The sequence below is a fragment of the Oryctolagus cuniculus genome, chromosome 10 (genome assembly GCF_051225735.1).
Source record: "Oryctolagus cuniculus isolate XC-2025 breed Fujian yellow rabbit chromosome 10, ASM5122573v1, whole genome shotgun sequence".
Classification (NCBI taxonomy): domain Eukaryota; kingdom Metazoa; phylum Chordata; class Mammalia; order Lagomorpha; family Leporidae; genus Oryctolagus; species Oryctolagus cuniculus.
Window position 1 is genome coordinate 100,340,405 of NC_142876.1, and position 18,510 is coordinate 100,358,914.

Consider the following 18,510-nt stretch of genomic DNA (forward strand, 5'->3'; position numbering starts at 1 on the left):
TGTCTTACTGTGGGCCCGCAGCTGCCACGGCGGATATACTGTCTCGGGGCAGCTTCTGAGAAGTCACACGGGACCAGTCCATGAAGGTTCGTGAGCATGGGTGTGTGCTCAGCCCTCACTTGGTCCCCTGGTTGGAGGAGGGCTGAAACCAGCTCCACCTGGAGCTGAGGGAAATCGCTTCTGGACGCATGCTAAGCGCAGGAAGACTGGCCTAACCCTGCATCCGAGTAGGTACGGATCCGCTACTGTGGACCAGCTCACTGGTGCACAGTGCTTTCCGAAAGAATGAACGCTGGCGGTTGGGGAAGTAACACAAGTTCTTTAGACCTCAGTGTGTAGCAGTGTTGGACGGTTTCTTCCTTTGTGCCAGTGGGGGTGGCAAAAACCAGGCACCCTGCAGCCCCGCCTAGAGCAGCTGGAAGGGATTCCGTGTCTGAGCGGGTTCTCCTATCTAAGCGCAGGGCGCGGCGCTGGGGGTCTTCAGAGCCACATAGCACCGCCTCTTTCCTGGGAGGGAGTAGCCCCTGCTGCAGACAGCACGGCCTGCTGGGACCTGCGTCTCGCAGTGCATGCCGGGATGCCCAGCCCCAGCCAGCCGACAGCGGCCCTAGTCCACGGACGGATGGGCGCAGCAGCCAATCAGAAGAGGGAGCGTGCGTGGCCGGCGGAAACGGAAGTGAGGTTTCCGTGGAGACAGCCGAGCCTGCGGAAGGCGGCGCCGGCGGTGGCACCTGCGAGCGGAGGCTGGGGCAGGGCATGGTGGCTCCCAGTGCACTGTGAGAGCTGAGCGGCCGCGGGGTCCGCCATGCGCCGGCGGCCCTGACATGGGCGCCACCGGCTCCAAAGCTCGGGGGCTGTGGCCCTTCGCCTCGGCGGCGGGGGGCGGCGGCCCGGAGGTGGCAGCGGCGGGTGCAGAGCAAGCTTTGGTGCGGCCTCGAGGCCGAACCGTGCCGCCCTTCGTATTCACGCGCCGCGGGTAAGGCCGTGGGTTCCACCCGGGGTGGGACAGGCCGGGGGGGACGGGCGTTCTGCGACGCGGGAACGCCCTCCGCTACAACACCCTACACCCAAACCAGGACAACTCCCAAATTGCGGGCCCCCGTCCAACCAGGGGTGGGGAAAGCCGGGCCAGTAGAATCTAATGGTCTGACCGCTCTTCCTGGGGGAGCGTAGGCTTGAGCCTTGGCTCTGCGTGGTCTGTCCACACGGGAAAGCTGAAGTAAGGCCTCTGTGAGACCTCAGGGCCTCTCCCTTTCATCCCTTCCAGTTCAGCGTGCAAGCTCAGAGCCCCTAGCCTCGCCCTCCCCCAGTTCTTCCAAGGGAGAATGACCTTCTGTTTAGACCGCGTACCTTCCGCAGGGGTGGGTACGGACTACTAAGGGTAGTTAGTGGCTGGGAAAGCAGGCCTGGACTTGTGTTGGGGCGTCAAGGTGAGGAAGAAAAAATTGACACCGGTTACGTTCTCCAGATACAGAGCACCGACCTAGGCCTGTCGCTTCCCTTAGGGGCCCAAACAGGGACACCAGATGGGCCTGGCCCCAGTTGGCTCCTGGAGACGGCCATTCTCCCTGATATGGACACACCAGTGGCCGTTGGGAAGCATCAGCCACTCGGTGGAACAGGCAGCAGGCTTCCCCCGTTTCTACTCCTTCCTAGCCCAGGCATCTGCTGGCTCAGCCCTTGGCACTGAGCCAGTAGTCTTTTCTGGAGTGACACCAACACGCCCAGGCCACCACCTCACCTACCTAGAAGTCACGCGTGAAGGCAAGGGCCACAATGGCTGGAGCTGGGCCAGTCTGAAGCCAGAAACCAGGAGTGTTTTCCGGTCTCCCACCTGGGTGCAGGGGCCCAAGCACTCGGGCTATGTCCTGCTGCTTTCCCAGGCACATTAGCCGGGAGTAGGATCAGAAGTGCAGCAGCCAGGACTCAAATTGGCACCCATACGGGATGCTGGCGCTGCAGGCAGCAGGTTAACCATCAGGCCAAACCGCCGGCCCCCTCCACTCTCCTTCCAGCTCCATGTTCTACGATGAGGATGGGGACCTGGCTCACGAGTTCTATGAGGAGACAATCGTCACCAAGAATGGACAGAAGCGGGCCAAGCTGAGGCGGGTACATAAGAATCTGATTCCTCAGGTGAGGGGCTGGGCAGGGCCATGGAGCTCCATCAGGTGTGTGGAGGTAGACCCAGATGGGGCTCCTGGGGGAGGAGGTGGGAGGAACAGAAACGCTCTCTGGAGCGGAGCCCGGAGCTGCCCCTCACCAGCCTGTTTCCTCGGCAGGGCCTCGTGAAGCTGGACCCCCCTCGCATCCACGTGGACTTCCCCGTGATCCTCTATGAGGTGTGAGCCTGGGGAGTAGCAGACGCAAGTACCCCTGCCCCAGCAAGACACCCCAGGCTCAAGGTGCAGCTTCCAGTGAGGAGCCCAGGTGGGGCCACAGCCCTGAATAAACTGTTGGCCCAGCACCTTCAGCTGTGAGCAGGGCTGTGCAGTGTTGACTGGGAAATCGGGTTGTATGTGGAGCAGGTGGGTGGTGGCTGGCAAAGGCTACTTGTGGAGTTAGCAGCCCACCCTCCCCAGCCACTCCTGCAGGAAGCATGGCAGGGCGTCCACTGATCAGGAAAGCCTGGTGCCTGGTTCCTTGCCTGGCCTGCTTTCTTCCAAGCTTGCCCAGGGCCCAGCCCTGTTAGAAGCTACAGCACTTTATAAGCAAGATCTGCCTTCCTCCAGCCCCCGGGCTGTGGGGGCTACACAAGTGGGAGCTTCCTTCCCCGCACTTCCCTTCCCTCTAGTCGGAGCATTTCAGCCGTTTGCTACCTCGATTCCTCCTGTGTTGGACAGAGACTGGGGGCAGCACCAGCCCGATTCTTCCTGCCTACCTGCCACTTGTTCCCACCCTCGATGAACGGAGAGTTTGCAGGCTGTTGATAAGAATGGAGACTGATCCTTCCCCCCGCCCCCAGCTGAGAGCGCACAGGCCAGGGTGAGGAGGGGCTGCACCTGTGCCTGTGGGGAGTTGCCCAACCCACCTATTCTCATCCCCTCTGCCTTTGCAGCAGCCCCCCGACCCCCAAGTGGGAGGGGGCTGTTTACTACTCTGTGGTAAGGGACAAATCCCTAGGGCTGATCCCTGGTACAAGAGCTGTGAGTAACCCACCACCCCCTCGAAGCCCTGGACCTCTTCACGATCAGCAAGACTAAGTACTGGATAGAAAGGAGGGGAAACGCGCAAAGAAATACTTAAAATGTGAAGGTTTGTAAATAGTCTAGTCCAGAACGATGTTGGGGCAGAGTCTGGTTTCTCTAGAAAGATGACTTTTTTTTTTAATTCCTTACTGTGTGAGCTCTGTGCTTCCAGAGTGTGGGAAATGACTTGGGGAGGGTGGCGCCCAGCATTGGAAGACTGTTGTGTTATTTGTTCAAGTTCAATAAAGTTATTTGTAGATCCTGCACATGAGAATGGCGTCCTCAGGGGCGGGGACACCGGGTATCTACCACCTGGGAGGTCCCCTGTCTCCAGCAAGGACCCAAGGCAAACCTGAGCCCTGCCTGTGGCCATCCCAGCTGTGGCCAGCAGGTGGCTGTGTCCTCACAGACTTCCTTGCAGGTTCCCTCAAGATGGGCGGGGCCCTCTGCTGTTGGGCGCTCTGTATTCCCTGTGGAGTCGGAAGACCTGGCCTGTCCTCTCAGGATTGGCAGCACCTGCCTGCCCTAAGGTGGACGGTGGGAGACTGCTAGTTCTGGAATAGCTGTCCTCTCAGCATTGCCAGCTGACTTCACGTGAGAACCCGGCCTGGACTTCAAAGGCCCAGCGTGACAGGAGCAGCCGCCCAATGGGTGCTGGCGCACCCCTGGCCTGCTTCCAGGTCCTGCAGCCCTCTCCCCCCACAGCCTCAGGAAGGACCGCACCACTCAGTTATGTTAAAGCAACGCTCTGTTCACCACACCAACCCCCGGCGGGCTCTCTGCCACCTCTCTTCTCACCCGCACCCTGCTGCCTTGAGACCGTCTGCCTGTCCTCACGGCCTCCTGTGAGGCCGGTTCTCTGCCAGGCCTAGCTCCCACCTGAGGGGGTGGCAAGTTCAAGGACATGGGTTTTTGAGTCTGGGGGGAGGGGGTGCCTGCTCATCTTTTAGAGGCTTAAACTTACCAAGTCCAGAGCAGGACCGGCCTGGGAAACCTGGGTTTCCAGTTCTACAGAGTACCTTCCCCCACCTCAGATGCCAGGCTAGGGCCCTGTCATCCCCCACTGCACCCACCCAAGCCAGGGCTCTCCTCCGCTAGATGGCGCCCTATCGCCCACGGCCGCCGCCACATCCCAGAAGGGGGAACTCCCTGTGCTGGGCCTGTGGCGCTGACCCTGAGGCTGGAAACAATGGGGATCAGGGCAGTGCTTCCCTACACCGTGCCTCTGGGCTGTGCTCACTTCCTTCCTGCTGACAGCCTGAGGAAGTGTCCCTGCCCTGCCGCAGTCGCCCGGCCTGCCTTTGTTTTCCCAGGAGTCCCCACCCTGGGCGCTTCCAATGTGTCCCTTGTGACACCAGCACAGTAACAGAAGGGACACTGCATTCTCCCCTGCCATGGCCTGGACTCCTCGGTCCTCAGGGCCAGACTCGGGTGTGCACCGCCTCTCCCAGCCTGCTGTTGGGACAAGACCCCTGAGCCAGGGTGAGGGGTAGGCAGATCGGCTGACTCTAGAAAGAGCTGCTGGAACCCTGCTGCAGTCACGGGAGCTGGCCTCCTAAGCACCCTTGGCCCCGGGAACACACCCCCTACGCGGAGCAGCAGACTCGGATACACCCGGGAATGCGCCCTGCAGAACCCACACAGTCACACATCAATACGCTGTCCTCTCACACTTGGGATACTTCCACCCTCGGTGGAAAAAGTTGACTCAGCCCCTGGAAGTCCCCCCGGCCCTCTGCCTAGGGCTGCTTCCCTTCTTTGGCACCTGCTGTAACGGATAGTGAGCTGAACAACCCCCCAAGCAGTGCTATCCCAAAAAAGCCCCACCTCCAGGGCCTCCCCTGACATTCCACTGCCCTGCCGCTGGGCCCCAGCCAAGGGAAGCTGGGGGAGAAGCGGTCCCCCGTGTTAAGCAAGCTGGGAACTTGGGGGAATCTGGCACCTGAGCGTGGTCCCATGGCCTGCTTGTCACCTGGCACAGCTGGTGGGGCCAGGTCCTGTTAAGGGGATGGCAGCCCGCCAGCAGGGCATGCCGGAGGGAAATAGGGTCAAGGCAATCTCTTCCTCCCCCCCTGCCTGGCCCTTTCCTCGCAGGGGCAGCAGGAAGTGAGGATAAAGGGCCAGGAGGGGAGGCTGGAGCGGATGGGAGGGAATGGGGTTTATCAAGTCCCCGGCGGGTAGCAGCTGGCGCAGTCTGGCCGGAGAGGCTCACCCCAGGAAGAAGGGAGGCCGCCAACCTATTCCGCCAACGGACTCCCCACACAGGTGAGTGGAGCACAGACCGCCCACGGCTGGTCTGCGCCTGCACCCTCCACAGGCACCCAGACGGGGAAGGAAGGGGCTGGCGGCATAGATGCGGCCCCTCTGAGAAAGCCGAGTCCCCCAGGAGGCCGCAGAACTACGAAAAGCAGAGGTCTAGCACCCGGCCCTCTGGATCCAAATCCAAGCCTGCTCCTCGGCAGGAGCCTCTCAGAAAGGACTTAGAATACGGATGGAGATCCGGGAAGGCCCTCCTGTCAGCTTTCTCCGAAGTCGGGCGAGAACCTCTCAAAGAGCCGCATCTTAGAGCTGAGAGGGAGCCCGGGGGCCCCGACCAGCCCTTCCCCGAGATTGGGCAGGGATGGCCCCCGAGGCTGGTCGGGAGTGGGGGGCGCTCTACCGCAGGCCCTGCCGTGCTTCCCCGGGCCACGCGGCAGCCCACAGAACGGGTTGCCAGGACAACTGCTGCCTCTGGCTGTGTCCCAGGAGGGTTAAGGGGCGGTGCAGGGCCCCTTCCCCTTGACTGGCAGGGGGCGGGGCTTCCCCTCAGACCGCTAAGAGGAAGGGATCCCTGATTTGTAAGAGGCGGGGCATTACGGTTCGGGTCAAAGTCCCTGTTTCCACACAAAGGGGCCCCAGGGCTGAAGTCGATTTTGGGGGAAGCAGGGCCTGATCCGCTGCCACCCCGCCAAGGCCTAGGGGTCCCACAGCACCGCCTCATGGCCTAGACTGGGAAAGCCACCTCCTTTTAGTTCCACCCCCCGCCCTCCTCCATCACTTATATGCTGTCCCTTTAAGAGGCTGGCGGCGCCGCCGAGCGAGGCGGACTGTACCACCGGCCGCCGACCGTGTGGGGGTGGAAAGTTTTGGCTTACTAGAGTTCGCCGCTGGGACGCCAACAGAAACCAGGGTTCATGGTGGCTTCTTGGTCTCAAATGGGTGATCATATTGTTCTGCGAGGATCTGGGGGTCCTCGAGCTCAAAACGCGGCACGGCAGCGAAAAAAGGCTGAACCTTCCCGCCGGGGTCGCAAGTCCAGCCACAGACCCGCCTCCGCGCTGGATTCTTAAAGGGCCCGCAGCCTGAGGGCGGAGCCAGCAGAGGCGCCGAGCCGGGGCAGTGCCTGGGCGAACGGCCGGAGCGGGCTAAGCTGGCCAGACCCGGGATGGCGGTGGCCCTGGCGGGGGTCCCGGTGGCGCCCGGCGCGAGGTGAGGGCGGGCGGCACAAACCCGGCGGCTCCCTCCGACAGGCTGGGCTGTGAACGCCCCGGGGGTGCTTCCAGAGAGGCGGGCCGGGAACCCCACCCCCACTCGGCCGGGCTCAGGCCCCACGTGCGGGGCGGGGGCGGGGTCCCACACAAAGGCCAGGCTCAGCGTTTCTCCCGGTCCGGAGCGGGCGGGAGCACGCGTGTTCCCGGTGGCGGTGGAGGGGAGGGTCTGTGGGCCGGCGCCGCCGTGGGAGGTCCGCTGCCCCTTTGTCCCCGCAGGGCCTCCACCGAGGCTGAGCGCGCGCACGCCAGACCAGAGTCCTGACAGCCCTAGTCTGCGGCCGGGCATTGTTTCCCTGCCAACTCTAGTCTGTGACGGGCTATGCCCTGCCTTGCCCGAGGGTTTCTCACGGGGTACAGGGTGGGCCTCACGGCTTCAGTGTTCTCTGAAACCTGGTACCCGTGGTATGCAGACAGCTGGGTTCATCCAGGTCGCAGAGCCGGCAGAGCTATCAAATTCCAGCTGACAGTTGGCTTCCCTGCTCCAGGAAGGAGACTTGTACTCAGGGCAGCTAGTCCCAGGGGTGCTGGCCTGCCCTTCAGTGGTCTGGTTTCTAACCTGTTGCAGCGACATGTGGTCTGAACAGCCAAGGGCACAAGGCCCTGCTCAGCAGGGGCCTTGGGATGGTGAATGGGCACCAACAGGATTCTCTGAACTAACTTGTTCTCCCCCACCCTTCCTCCAGTTCCTGAGCTGGTGCCAGGCAGGTGACACTCCCTGCAGCTCCCAGCATGTGGGCGGGCCCCGGCCCCACCACCGGCACACTGGCCCTGGTGCTGGCGGTGGCATGGGCCATGGAGCTCAAGCCTACAGCACCACCCATCTTCACTGGCCGGCCCTTCGTGGTAGCATGGGACGTGCCCACACAGGATTGTGGCCCACGGCACAAGGTGCCATTGGACCTCAAGGCCTTCGACGTACAAGCGTCCCCTAACGAGGGTTTTGTGAACCAGAACATCACCATCTTCTACCACGACCGCCTGGGCCTGTATCCGCGCTTCGACGCAGCGGGGAAGTCTGTGCACGGCGGCGTGCCGCAGAACGGCAGCCTTTGGGCACACCTGAAGATGCTGCAGCCGCATGTGGAGCACTACATTCGGACACAGGAGCCTCCGGGACTGGCCGTCATCGACTGGGAGGACTGGCGGCCAGTGTGGGTGCGCAACTGGCAGGACAAGGACGTGTACCGCCGGGCGTCCCGCCAGCTGGTGGCCGGGCGTCACCCCAACTGGCCCGCGGACTGCGTCGTCAAGCAGGCGCAGTACGAGTTCGAGTTCGCAGCGCGACAGTTCATGCTGGAGACACTACGCTACGTCAAAGCGGTGCGACCTCACCACCTCTGGGGCTTCTACCTCTTTCCCGACTGCTACAATCACGATTACACGCAGAACTGGGAGAGCTACACGGGCCGCTGCCCGGACGTGGAGGTGGCCCGCAACGACCAGCTGGTCTGGCTGTGGGCCGAGAGCACGGCCCTCTACCCCTCCGTCTACCTGGACGAGACCCTGGCTTCCTCCGTCCACGGCCGCAACTTTGTCAGTTTCCGTGTCCAGGAGGCCCTTCGCGTGGCGCACACCCATCACGCTAACCATGCACTCCCCGTCTACGTCTTCACACGGCCCACCTACAGCCGCAGGCTCACGGGGCTTAGTGAGGTATGTGCCTTGCGGGGCCCCGCCTTCTTCCTGCCGGCCGGCTGGAGAACCAGGGGCCCACAGCCCCTTACATCGCAAGGGCCCTGAAAAAGCAGGACATCACTGTACCCATCTTGCAGATCAGTTGAGGCACAGAGATGCTGAGCACTCTGTCCAGGTTCTCCCGCTAAGCCAGGGCAGGGCAGACTTAGACACCCCCCAACCCTCCCCCGGGACTCTGGCTTCGGAGTCCATTCTGATAGAAACGCCCGAGGCCCAGGTGTGCCCTCGGCTTGGCCCAAGGTGCAAGGCGATTTCTTCCACACTTCAGCTGAAAGCGAGAGTCTCTACCTGGAGGCAGAAGGGGCGGGGCCTGTGCTGGGGGTCAGCAGGCAGAAGGGGCTGGGCCCACTCAGCCTCTGCCTGCAGTTTCAGCCCCCAGTGACCATGCCCTCCCCACACAGATGGACCTCATCTCCACCATCGGCGAGAGCGCGGCCCTGGGTGCCGCCGGGGTCATCCTCTGGGGCGACGCAGGGTACACCACGAGCACGGTAAGTGAGGGCCACACGGCCTGCCAGAGCCCAGTGTCCAGCGACAGGCGGACGCTCCGGGTGTTCCGCCTTCACTCAAATGGGTTCCCGTATGAGACATCCCTGGTCCCGACAGAGGAGGAGGGCACCCCACCCTGCTCTCAGCAAAGAGGAAATGCTGTGAACAGCTGTCGAATTTCACCCTCCCCTGCCTGCGCGGCTGGGGTGAGGAGGAGCAGGCAGTGCGTGTGTGCGTGTGTGCATGTGTGTCTTGTCAAAGAAAGGTACTGTCACTGTGGTGTGGGTACAACGTTCTTCCTCACCTCTGGGCTAACCCGATTGCTTTCCTCTGCCCCCAGGAGACCTGCCAGTACCTCAAGGATTACCTGACACGACTGCTGGTTCCCTACGTGGTCAATGTGTCCTGGGCCACCCAGTATTGCAGCTGGACCCAGTGCCACGGCCATGGGCGCTGCTTGCGCCGCAACCCCAACGCCAATACCTTCCTGCACCTCAGTGCCAGCAGCTTCCGCCTGGTGCCTGGCCATGAACCTGGGGAGCCCCAGCTGCGACCCGAGGGGAAGCTCAGCTGGGCTGACCTTGACCACCTGCAGACACACTTCCGCTGCCAGTGCTACTTGGGCTGGGGTGGCGAGCATTGCCAGTGGGACAACAGGCGGGCAGCTGGAGGTGCCAGTGAGGCCTGGGCTGGGTCCTACCTCAGCAGCCTGCTGGCCGTGGCAGCCCTGACCCTCACCTGGACCTCGTAGCAGGGGTCCCCCACCTGGCTACCAAGCGAGCTGACCTCTCTGCCACAAGGGCTCTCCTGGGCACATAGGAGCCTGTAGGGATATACAGATTGGGAGTCTGGAGGGGCAGAGCCCTAGGGATGCCTACCAGGACATCCATGCCAGCTCTCACCCCCCTGTTCTAAGGGGGAGGGGAAGTCCCCTGGGAGGCCCCTGCTCCCCTGCCCCTGGATATTTTATTTTGGGGTCTCTTTTATAAATTAAATACAAACAACTGCGTCTGTGCTTGAACTTCTCTGCACCTGGGTCAGGACCTGTCAGATTCTGGGGTATCCCATGAGGTCCCGCTCAGCTCCGTCTCTGTGAACCTTCTCTTTGGTAAAATGTGTTCACCAGGATCTGGGTAGCCCAGACGTGCCTGCTCTGCAGCTGTCCTGCTGGGAGTGGAGGGAGTCGTGTCCCACCCCAGCACCAAGGGCCTCACTTTCCCCAGATCGATTCGAAGGGAGTTGGGTCCAGCTTCGTGCTTTTGCTTCTTGTCCTTGCGTCCCTGGCCAGCTGGTCACAGCCTCCTTGCCTCGCCCACCCAGGGCTGAAGAAATCATTGTGTGCTGTCCCTGCTGTCCCCACAGGCCGAGGCATCCCTGCTCCCCACTCCTAAGTACGGCGTACGTGGCTCTCCCTGTCTGGGTCACGCTCTTCCCTTAGGTCTGGTGGGGGAGAGGAGTGGGAGGCAAGAGAGGGATTGAGATCTAAATACTGAATTTCTGGCCCTGTCCCACTGTGGAGCTGGGAGCCATGGCAGGGGGAGCCACCCTGAGCTCCTGGGGACAGGGGCATGGGTCAGCTTGGCAAGCCTGGCCGTGGGCCAACAGCTGCCCCAGAGGAGTAGCAGCCAGGGTAGCAGAGACTGCTGGCAGCTCCCTGTCTCTGACAGGAGTTCCCTCACCCTCCCCTTAGCTGGGCAGCCAGCACCTGAGGTCCCTTCTGTGTCACTGAGGGCCCCCACCCACGGCCCTGCCCTCAGCGACTCACAGGCTCTGGGCAGACTCAAGGCCGGCCGAGCGTGGAGGGCGACAGACACACATGCTCAGGGAGCTGGCCTCTGGGGCAAGCTGCCCGCACGGAGCTTCAGGAGGGGCAGCTGGACGCTGAGGGACAAAGCATGGACGCACGCTGGAGGAAGCGGACCCGGCTGACACAGTTCACAGCTGGGGTGTGGCGTGCCGTCTAGTGCACGCACAGGCAGGAAGGGCAGCCCCAGGGTGACGTCAGGCCTGACTTCTGACAGCAGTCACCGTGTCACCCGTTCTGTAAAACACCAAGCATCAAGTGTAGCATATGCTGGGCTCCGACAAATCTCCAATCACACTAACACAGACCCGTGTCCTCGTGGGGGTGACGAAGTAGAGGGAGATCACCAGATGCTCAGACAGACACCGGCCCCGGGAGGGTGCTCCCGAGGGAAGTGCCAGCCAGGGGATGGTGTGGCTACCGAAGCAGATCCTGGAGAAAGCAGCCCAGCCACACTCATGTCAACTCAACCCCTCTGGCTGGCAATTGGCCGAAAATGGAGAGGAGGCCAATGCAAGTTCACACCAGACAAGAGGAAGTGGACGCAGAAGTGTGGGGTCCCAGATGCTCGTGGCCACAGTGGAGAGCAGCAGGCCAGAGGGAAGACTTGGGTGCTGGTCAGTAGCACGGCTCACAGCAGAGCTCAGGGGAGGGAGGACAAGGGAGGCAGTGTCGTTCCCTGTCTTCCCCACATCCATGTAACCTATGCGTCGTTCCCTGTCTCCCCTACATACATGTAACCTATGCATTGGTCTGTCTCTCCCACATACATGCAACCTACGCACAGGCGGGAGTCCCTGACCTGAACCTATAACCTCAACACCGTGATCCCCAACCCCACATCTCTGACCTCTCCCACCTAGCTGTGACCCTCTGTACCTGTAACCTCACTACATGCCAAGCTTTGATCCCCTACTGTAACCCCACACAGCTGTGAATTCTACAGTTATGACCTGCGCCCATTAAGCTGCGACCCCTCCATACGTATCTGTGTCCATCTCACATCACTTCCCCCGGTGGACAGCCCTGGAGAAAGCACAACTCAGGGCCAGCCAGAACTGTCCTGTGGGTAAAGGGGGCAGCGGACAGGGAGTGAGGCGGCTCAGGCCCGAGGCAGGGCAGGCAGAACAGGCAAGGCTGGACCATCCAGCTGGACGGCACCCAGACACACACCCGACTCGGACAGATCCAGCGGCCCTGCAGCAGCAGACCAGCCGGATGGCCTTCCGGCCCCTTGGCTTCCGCCTGCTGTCCCCACTGTGACAGCTTCTCCCTGGGACGGAGCCAGCTGGACTCTGCCAACTACAGCACTGGCCTTCTAGGGGCAACAAGGGCTAGCCTGGGGCCCCTTGTTCTCCTGTGCCCTCAGCCCTTTAGAGCTGTGCCAAGCTCTCCAGGCCATCATGGGCATCACCGAGACGCCACTTTCTGAACAGAACCAGCGGCCACTGCTCCAGTGTGACTTGGTCCTATGCACACGTCTTGGTTGATGTGCCCAGAGTCCCCAGCAACCTGGACCCTACTTGCCTTCAGTCCTGCCAGCTTCTCCCCCTGAGCCAGCCTGGAAGATCCAGCCCCAGTGGCAGCCAACTGTGAGTATAATTGCTCCAGGGGCCACCCTGGCAGGAGGCTCAGTGGCTCAGGCTCAGCCGGCTGCAGGCCCAGGCACCACTTTCTCCCCAGGCTGGGATATGGTGTTTCCTTCACCCCACCTTGGCAGGCAAGCCTGGGCCTGAGCACCGAGCAGGTCTCAATTGGTAGCTTCTGAGTCAGAAAGAAGAAAAAGAAAAAAAGCACAACTACAGATGAGTGAAGGAGCATGTGCTCCCAGCTAAATCCCTGCTCAATGGAACAAACGTGGTGTCCCATGGTCACAGGACAGCAGGTCCTACACTTATATGTACATGCCACTGCCATTTGCAGAAGCCCAGATCGCCCCCAACTGGCGCCGTGGCTCACTTGGCTAATCCTCCACCTGTGGCGCCAGCACCCCGGGTTCTAGTCCTGGTTGGGGCGCCGGATTCTGTCCCGGTTGCCCCTCTTCCAGTCCAGCTCTCTGCTGTAGCCCGGGAGTGCAGTGGAGGATGGCCCAAGTGCTTGGGCCCTGCACCCCATGGGAGACCAGGAGGAAGCACCTGGCTTCTGGCTTCGGATCGTCACTGTGCACCAGCCGTGGCGGCTATTTGGGAGTAAACCAACGGAAAAAGGAAGACCTTTCTCTCTCTCTCACTGTCTAACTGCCTGTCAAAAAAAAAAAAAAAAAAAAAAAAAAAGCATAATCACTGACCCAGCACATACACAAAGGGTGGGCACAGAGCCTGGACCTCATTACCCAACTACAGGAGGCTGGGGCCCAGGGCCACAGTGCTTTCAGGGGCCAACAAAATACTCTCTAATTAGAGGACAAAATAAATACTGCATATATAATAATGAACCCAGTGTGGGTTTTATTCATATTTTTACACAGACATGTAATTTGAAAGGCAGAGAGAGATCTCTCATCTGCTGGTTTACTCCCCAAATGCCTGTAACAGTGAGGGCTGGACCAAGCCAAAGCCAGAACTCAACCTGGCTCTGCCCTGTGGGTGGCAGAGACTGAACTAACTTGAGCCATCACCTGCTGCAACCCAGGGTGTTCATTACCAGGAAGCTGGATGGGGAAGTGGAGCTAAAATTTAAATCTAGGCACTCTAGTAGAGGAGTGAACACCTCAAGTGGTGTATGAACTACTGTGCCAAATGCTTGCCCCTAAAATACATTTTAAAATACCCATTTCAAGGGCAGACATTTGGTGCCGTAGACTGTTAGTGGAATGGTGCCATCTTACCTAAAAGCGCCATCTCAAGTCCCCATGCCATCTTGGCCTCTCCAGGACCCAACCTGGCTTACTGGGAGTCAGTTGACCAAATGGTCCACCCATAAGCATCAACCCCACCCCCAGTCTTAACAGGATTCACTGTTCCCACTCTCCTCCCTGTGAGTCTGTAGCAAGGCCTGTTTCCCGGCCCAGCCTCCTTTTTTGCCCTCTCCCTCCGGCTGGTCAGATTTCCCTCCGTCAGTAAGCGCTTTCCCCTGCTCCAGTATTTGGTGTGCTGTGTGGTGGCCGTAAACTGGTGCCTATGCCTCAGAACCAGGTTCTCCTGGCGACCTTGCTCTCCCCTTGGGGGTGTGAGCTGCTTCAGGACCCTGGACCTCCTTCCACACCGCTGAACCCACCGTAATCTCCAGCCACACACTGGCCCTTCAAACCCCTGAGGTAAGACTGGGCGGGCGGAGGATCCTTTCATCCCTTTCTATGGGCTGTGGTTCTGCAGGACTTTGACCCCCAAGTCCTGTAGCAGGCACCACAACTCCCACAGCCTCGAGCTACAGCGGGTGCGGGTGATGGTCCCACTTTCTGCTCCCATACTGTCCGTCAGATGGCTGTGACCTCGGAGATGCCCAGTATCTGCCAGTCCGACTCCACGGGTCACCAGGGGAGCTTCTCCGTCCTGTGTTCTGTCTGATTCTCCTCTCGGTTGTCTCCTAAATAATTTAGTTCCTCTGCAACTGGCTCCAGACCTCAAACACAGTGGCCTCCTCTTAATTTGTACTCAGGCGTGGCCCACGGGCGACCTCAACAACCAGTCCAAATGGCTGCTCTACAGCACGTCTGACTCCAACATCATTCAAGGTCTCCACCACTTCTGTGCGCATTCTGGAAAATGGAAGGAGACCCCATGTATTCAAGCTTTTTTTTCTTGCCTTTTTTTTTTTTCCATTTCTTTTTTCAAGCTTTTTTCTACTTCTGCTCTAAGCCTTCTGCTTATACCTCATGTTCTCCAGCTCAGGTCCTTTTGGCCTCCAAGGTTCCCGCCAAAGGTCCAGGGCCTGAGCCGAAACCCCTACCCCTTTCTTTGACCTTTGATTTTGCTGCTCTGATCCACAGGCACCAGCTCAGCTGCTTCCCAGGGCCCCATGGGCTCAGGCCCTGGTGCCATCAATCTCCCACTGGACAACCGCCAAGCACACGCCCTGGACCAGCCCTCGCTGTCGCCAGCACCTCCCACCCCTGCCCAGGAGCTCCAGGAGGGGCATTAGCCTCTACCCCAGCTCTCACTGTACCTCCCCGCACCCCATCTCAAATTCCCTGCTTGTCCTTTCCTCAAAACCATTCCCTGCCCATGTCTACTCCCCCCAAGCCCTTTGCCTTACCACAGCCCAATCTTCATTCTGACCTTTGCCCTCTCGCATTCCAAAATGACATTCTGCCCCCTCCCTCTCACCACCGCCTCAAGCCCTTCCCCTCCCTTCTCCCGTGCCCAGTCCCTGAGTCACTAGCTCTCGGATGGCAGCCAGGGAGCCGGCCTCCATGTCACCCCTGCGGGAAGTGGCAGGGGCAGAGGGCATCATCAGGGTCCACGTTCCTTTCTCACTTGCTGATCTTCCGCACGTCAAATGAAAACTGGGTTCCTTAACCTCTAACCCAATGTCGTCCTTTAAGTAGTTTCGCTATTTAACCCAATCTCATCATCCGACTTTTCACCATGTCTTTATGATCCTCTCCAGTACCCTCCTCCCAGAGGAGCAAGTGGGTTTGCGGACAAGCTCATGCTGATGGGATCCATCAGACCGACCCTGCCCATCCCCAACTGAACTACAACTCTCCTAACGGCAGAAATCACTTGGTTACCTGCTTACTAGCTAGCCTCAAAAAAATCCCACCAGAAAGGCTGTAAATTATGATAAGCTGGGAGAAGTTATTCAAGACAAAAAGGAAAGTCCTTCTGCCTTTTAGCACCACCTAACGCAAACTCTCCTCCAATATAGCAACTTAGACCCCGAGTCTCGACAGGGTCTCACGAATCATTTCTTTGCTCAGAGTTTTCCAGGCAAAGTTTTCCAGTTTTCAAGGCAAAGTTATAACTAGCTTGAGAGGGGCCAACTGACTCCACAGGCAGAATTCCAGAGGTGGCCTTTAAAGTAGATAATGGGAGGGATTAGAGCCCAAAAGGAAAAATTCCAAATGCTGGCCAAGGCTTTCCAGCAGCCTGCTGCCTCCAGCAACCATGCTAACCACAGGATTCCTCCAGGCTCATGCTTTAAATGTGGCCCAATGGGCCACTGGATCAGAATGTGTCCCAACCCCAGAGACTCACCAGGTCCTTGCCCTAAATGTCACAAGAGCCACTGGGCAGTGGACTGTCCTCTTGTCCATCGAGTCATTGTAGAACATGCACCCCACCTATGCCCCAGGTGGACCTTCCAGGGCTGGATACTGAGGACTGAAGAAGCCTGACACCCGACTGCGGCCATCACTCCACAGGAGCCCGGGCTAACGGACGGTGGTGGGTAGGCACCACAGGGGCAGCCTTCTCAGTCCTTCCCCAGTACTGGGGCCACTTCTGCTGCCTCAACCTCCAGAGTCGGTGTGGAAGGAGAATCTTAGACCTTTGCAGACCCCCAATCTGCTCCACATCCTCCTCTCACTCTTTCCTCGTTACACCTGGATGTTCTACCCACCCTCTTGGCGAGACACATACGCTATCAGTTTGGCGCTCAGGAGGTTTTCACTCTCGGGCCAGTGGCCTTGTCCTCCAGCCCACCCTCACCTCCTTTATGACTACTCCTCTCTCAAGACAACCTGATCCCAGCCACCCTGCCTACCTCAGGGCACCTGTCCACTGGCAACCCAATCTCATCATCCGACTTTTCGGATGAGCCGAAACCCCTACCCCTTTCTTCGACCTGCACCCCATGGGAGACCAGGAGAAGCACCTGGCTCTTGCCTTCGGATCAGCGCGGTGCACTGGCCGCAGCGCGCTGGCCGCGGTGGCCATTGGAGGGTGAACCAATGACAAAGGGAGACCTTTCTCTCTCTCTCTCTCTCTCTCACTGTCCACTCTGCCTGTCAAAAAACAACAACAACAACAACAACAACACCTTAACAGGTCCTTCCATCTGGCAGAAGGCCTCTGCCTTATTAATGCAGTGGTAATACCCATATGCCCGGTGGTCCCCAATCCACACACCCTCCTCTCCTCTATTCCAGCATTCATATTCATTTCTCCATGCTGGATCTAAAAGATGTATTTTTTTTTAGCCACCATTCCTCTACATCCTAACTCTCAGGACACTTAGGCTTTCCCCTGAACTGATCCCAACACCAAGTGTCCACTCAACTGACCAGGACCATACTCCCCCAGGGGTTCCAGAATAGCTCCATCCTGTTTGGTCAGGTTTGGCCAATGACCTAGGTACCCTGGACCTATCCCCCTCCTTTCTTCTCCAGTACATCGACAACCTCCTCATTTGCAGCCCCTCAAAAATAAAGACAGTGACACACTGCTGCTCTCAACTTCCTAGATGCCAAAGGTTATCAAGTGTCCTTCGGTTGTGCTTATCTGAGCTAACCAATCTTAGGGTACATCTTGGTCCCACCCATAAGGCTATCACTGTTGACAAACAATGCCTCATAGCTAACCTCCCACCTCCTTCTACCAAATAAGAGATTCTTCCCTTTCTAGGCCTGGCAGGATTCCTACACTCATGGATTCCAAGTTTCTCCCTCCTAGCCCGGCCACTCTACGAACATGCAAAGGGATCCCTCCAGGAGCCCCTCGTAACCCCCGTCACCTCCCAACATTGTAAGCTCCAACAGGCTATTCTAAGGCCCCTGCCTTAACTTACCAGATCTCACACCAGCCTTCCTTATTTATGTCACTGAAAACCAAGCAACAGCCTCGGGGGTTCTTGGCCATCAGATTGGTCCCTCCTTTGCTCCTGTAGCCTTTCATTCAAAAACATTGGACCCCACAGTCAAGGGTTGGGCGCCCTGATGCAGATGCTAGCCTCAACAGCGGACCTCATACAAGAGTCAAACAAACTCACCTTTGGCTCTCTGCTGACCAGTCTTTGCTCACACCATCCATCAGATCTCCTTACAGGGCCCCCCGTCTCTCCCATCATCACACATTCTGGCCCTTCAGGTGGCAGTAATCGAGGACCCTGCCCTCACTCTTAAACCTTGTCCTCCCCTCAACCTAGCAACTCTCCTTCCCTCACCCCCTCCATCTCCATCTCCAGATCATGCGGCTCCTGTCCACTCCTGCACCGAGACTATCGAACCCTTACTACCTCATTCTTCAAACATTCAAGAGGGTCATCCCCTTGTTAACCCCACTCCAGTCTGTCTCACAGCTGGTAGCTCCATCCTTCATGAGGGAATAAAACAGGCAGGATATGTTGTGGCATCGACCGCCGATACAGGTAAGGTGGGACCACTCCCTTTCAATACTACTCATCAATAGGCTGAACTCATGCCCTAACCCTTGCCTTTGTGCTGGCAAAAAAATGAAACTATCGCTGTCTATACTGACTCAAAATACGCCTTCCAAACTCTCCTATCCCACTATGTGATTTGGAAAGAAAGGGGCCTTCTTACTAAAGAGACAGCCATCTCCATTTTTTTTTTTTTTAAGATTTAGCTATTTTATTATTTGGAAGAGTTACAGAGAGGCAGAGGTAGAGGCAGAGAGAAAGGTCTTCCATCCACTGGTTCACTCCCCAAATGGCTTCAGTGGCCAGAGCTGTGCCAATCCAAAGCCAGGAGCTTTTTCTATGTCCCCCACGTGGGTGTAGGGGCTCAAGGACTTGGCCCATCTCCTGCTTTCCCAGGCCATAGCAGAGAGCTGGACCAGAAGTGGGGCCGTGCCCATATGGGATGTTGGCACTGCAGGTGGCAGCTTTACCCACTACGCCACAGCACCGGCCCCCAGTGCTACTTTCATAACTCCTCCCCTCGAGGCAGCCTGTCTCCCAACAC

At 58.9% G+C, this 18,510-nt stretch overlaps 2 protein-coding genes and 1 long non-coding RNA gene across 7 annotated transcripts in view; 2 read left to right on the forward strand and 1 right to left on the reverse strand.

Moving 5' to 3' along the window:
• LOC103349227 (uncharacterized) overlaps window positions 1-18,510 on the reverse strand; it is a 30,046-nt gene that overhangs the window by 185 nt on the left and 11,351 nt on the right. The window lies entirely within an intron of this gene.
• On the forward strand, window positions 700-3,454 carry TUSC2 (tumor suppressor 2, mitochondrial calcium regulator). 4 transcript variants are annotated; one of them, XM_089306213.1, is made up of 4 exons: window positions 700-976; window positions 2,016-2,136; window positions 2,283-2,342; window positions 2,844-3,454. In XM_089306213.1, exons 1-4 carry the CDS (start codon window positions 825-827, stop codon window positions 2,928-2,930), a joined length of 420 nt encoding a protein of 139 aa, XP_089162339.1. In that variant the 5' UTR covers window positions 700-824; the 3' UTR covers window positions 2,931-3,454. The 4 variants fall into 4 exon arrangements, with proteins under 4 accessions (XP_089162339.1, XP_089162340.1, XP_002713260.1 ...); XM_089306214.1 differs by having other exon boundaries at window positions 2,016-2,112; XM_089306215.1 differs by lacking the exon at window positions 700-976 and adding an exon at window positions 1,135-1,219.
• HYAL2 (hyaluronidase 2) lies at window positions 5,378-9,911 on the forward strand. 2 transcript variants are annotated; one of them, XM_051851622.3, is made up of 4 exons: window positions 5,378-5,453; window positions 7,402-8,371; window positions 8,815-8,904; window positions 9,243-9,911. In XM_051851622.3, exons 2-4 carry the CDS (start codon window positions 7,448-7,450, stop codon window positions 9,651-9,653), a joined length of 1,425 nt encoding a protein of 474 aa, XP_051707582.1. In that variant the 5' UTR covers window positions 5,378-5,453; window positions 7,402-7,447; the 3' UTR covers window positions 9,654-9,911. The 2 variants fall into 2 exon arrangements, with proteins under 2 accessions (XP_051707582.1, XP_017199324.2); XM_017343835.4 differs by lacking the exon at window positions 5,378-5,453 and adding an exon at window positions 6,324-6,656.

Coding starts and splice junctions, on each gene's coding strand:
- TUSC2 (XM_089306213.1), top strand. CDS start 825: ATGGGCGCCACCGGCTCCAAAGCTCGGGGGCTGTGGCCCTTCGCCTCG. Junction 2,137..2,282: donor ATAAGAATCTGATTCCTCAG/GTGAGGGGCTGG, acceptor TTTCCTCGGCAG/GGCCTCGTGAAGCTGGACCC. Junction 2,343..2,843: donor TCCCCGTGATCCTCTATGAG/GTGTGAGCCTGG, acceptor TGTGTTGGACAG/AGACTGGGGGCAGCACCAGC.
- HYAL2 (XM_051851622.3), top strand. CDS start 7,448: ATGTGGGCGGGCCCCGGCCCCACCACCGGCACACTGGCCCTGGTGCTG. Junction 8,372..8,814: donor GGCTCACGGGGCTTAGTGAG/GTATGTGCCTTG, acceptor CTCCCCACACAG/ATGGACCTCATCTCCACCAT. Junction 8,905..9,242: donor CAGGGTACACCACGAGCACG/GTAAGTGAGGGC, acceptor CTCTGCCCCCAG/GAGACCTGCCAGTACCTCAA.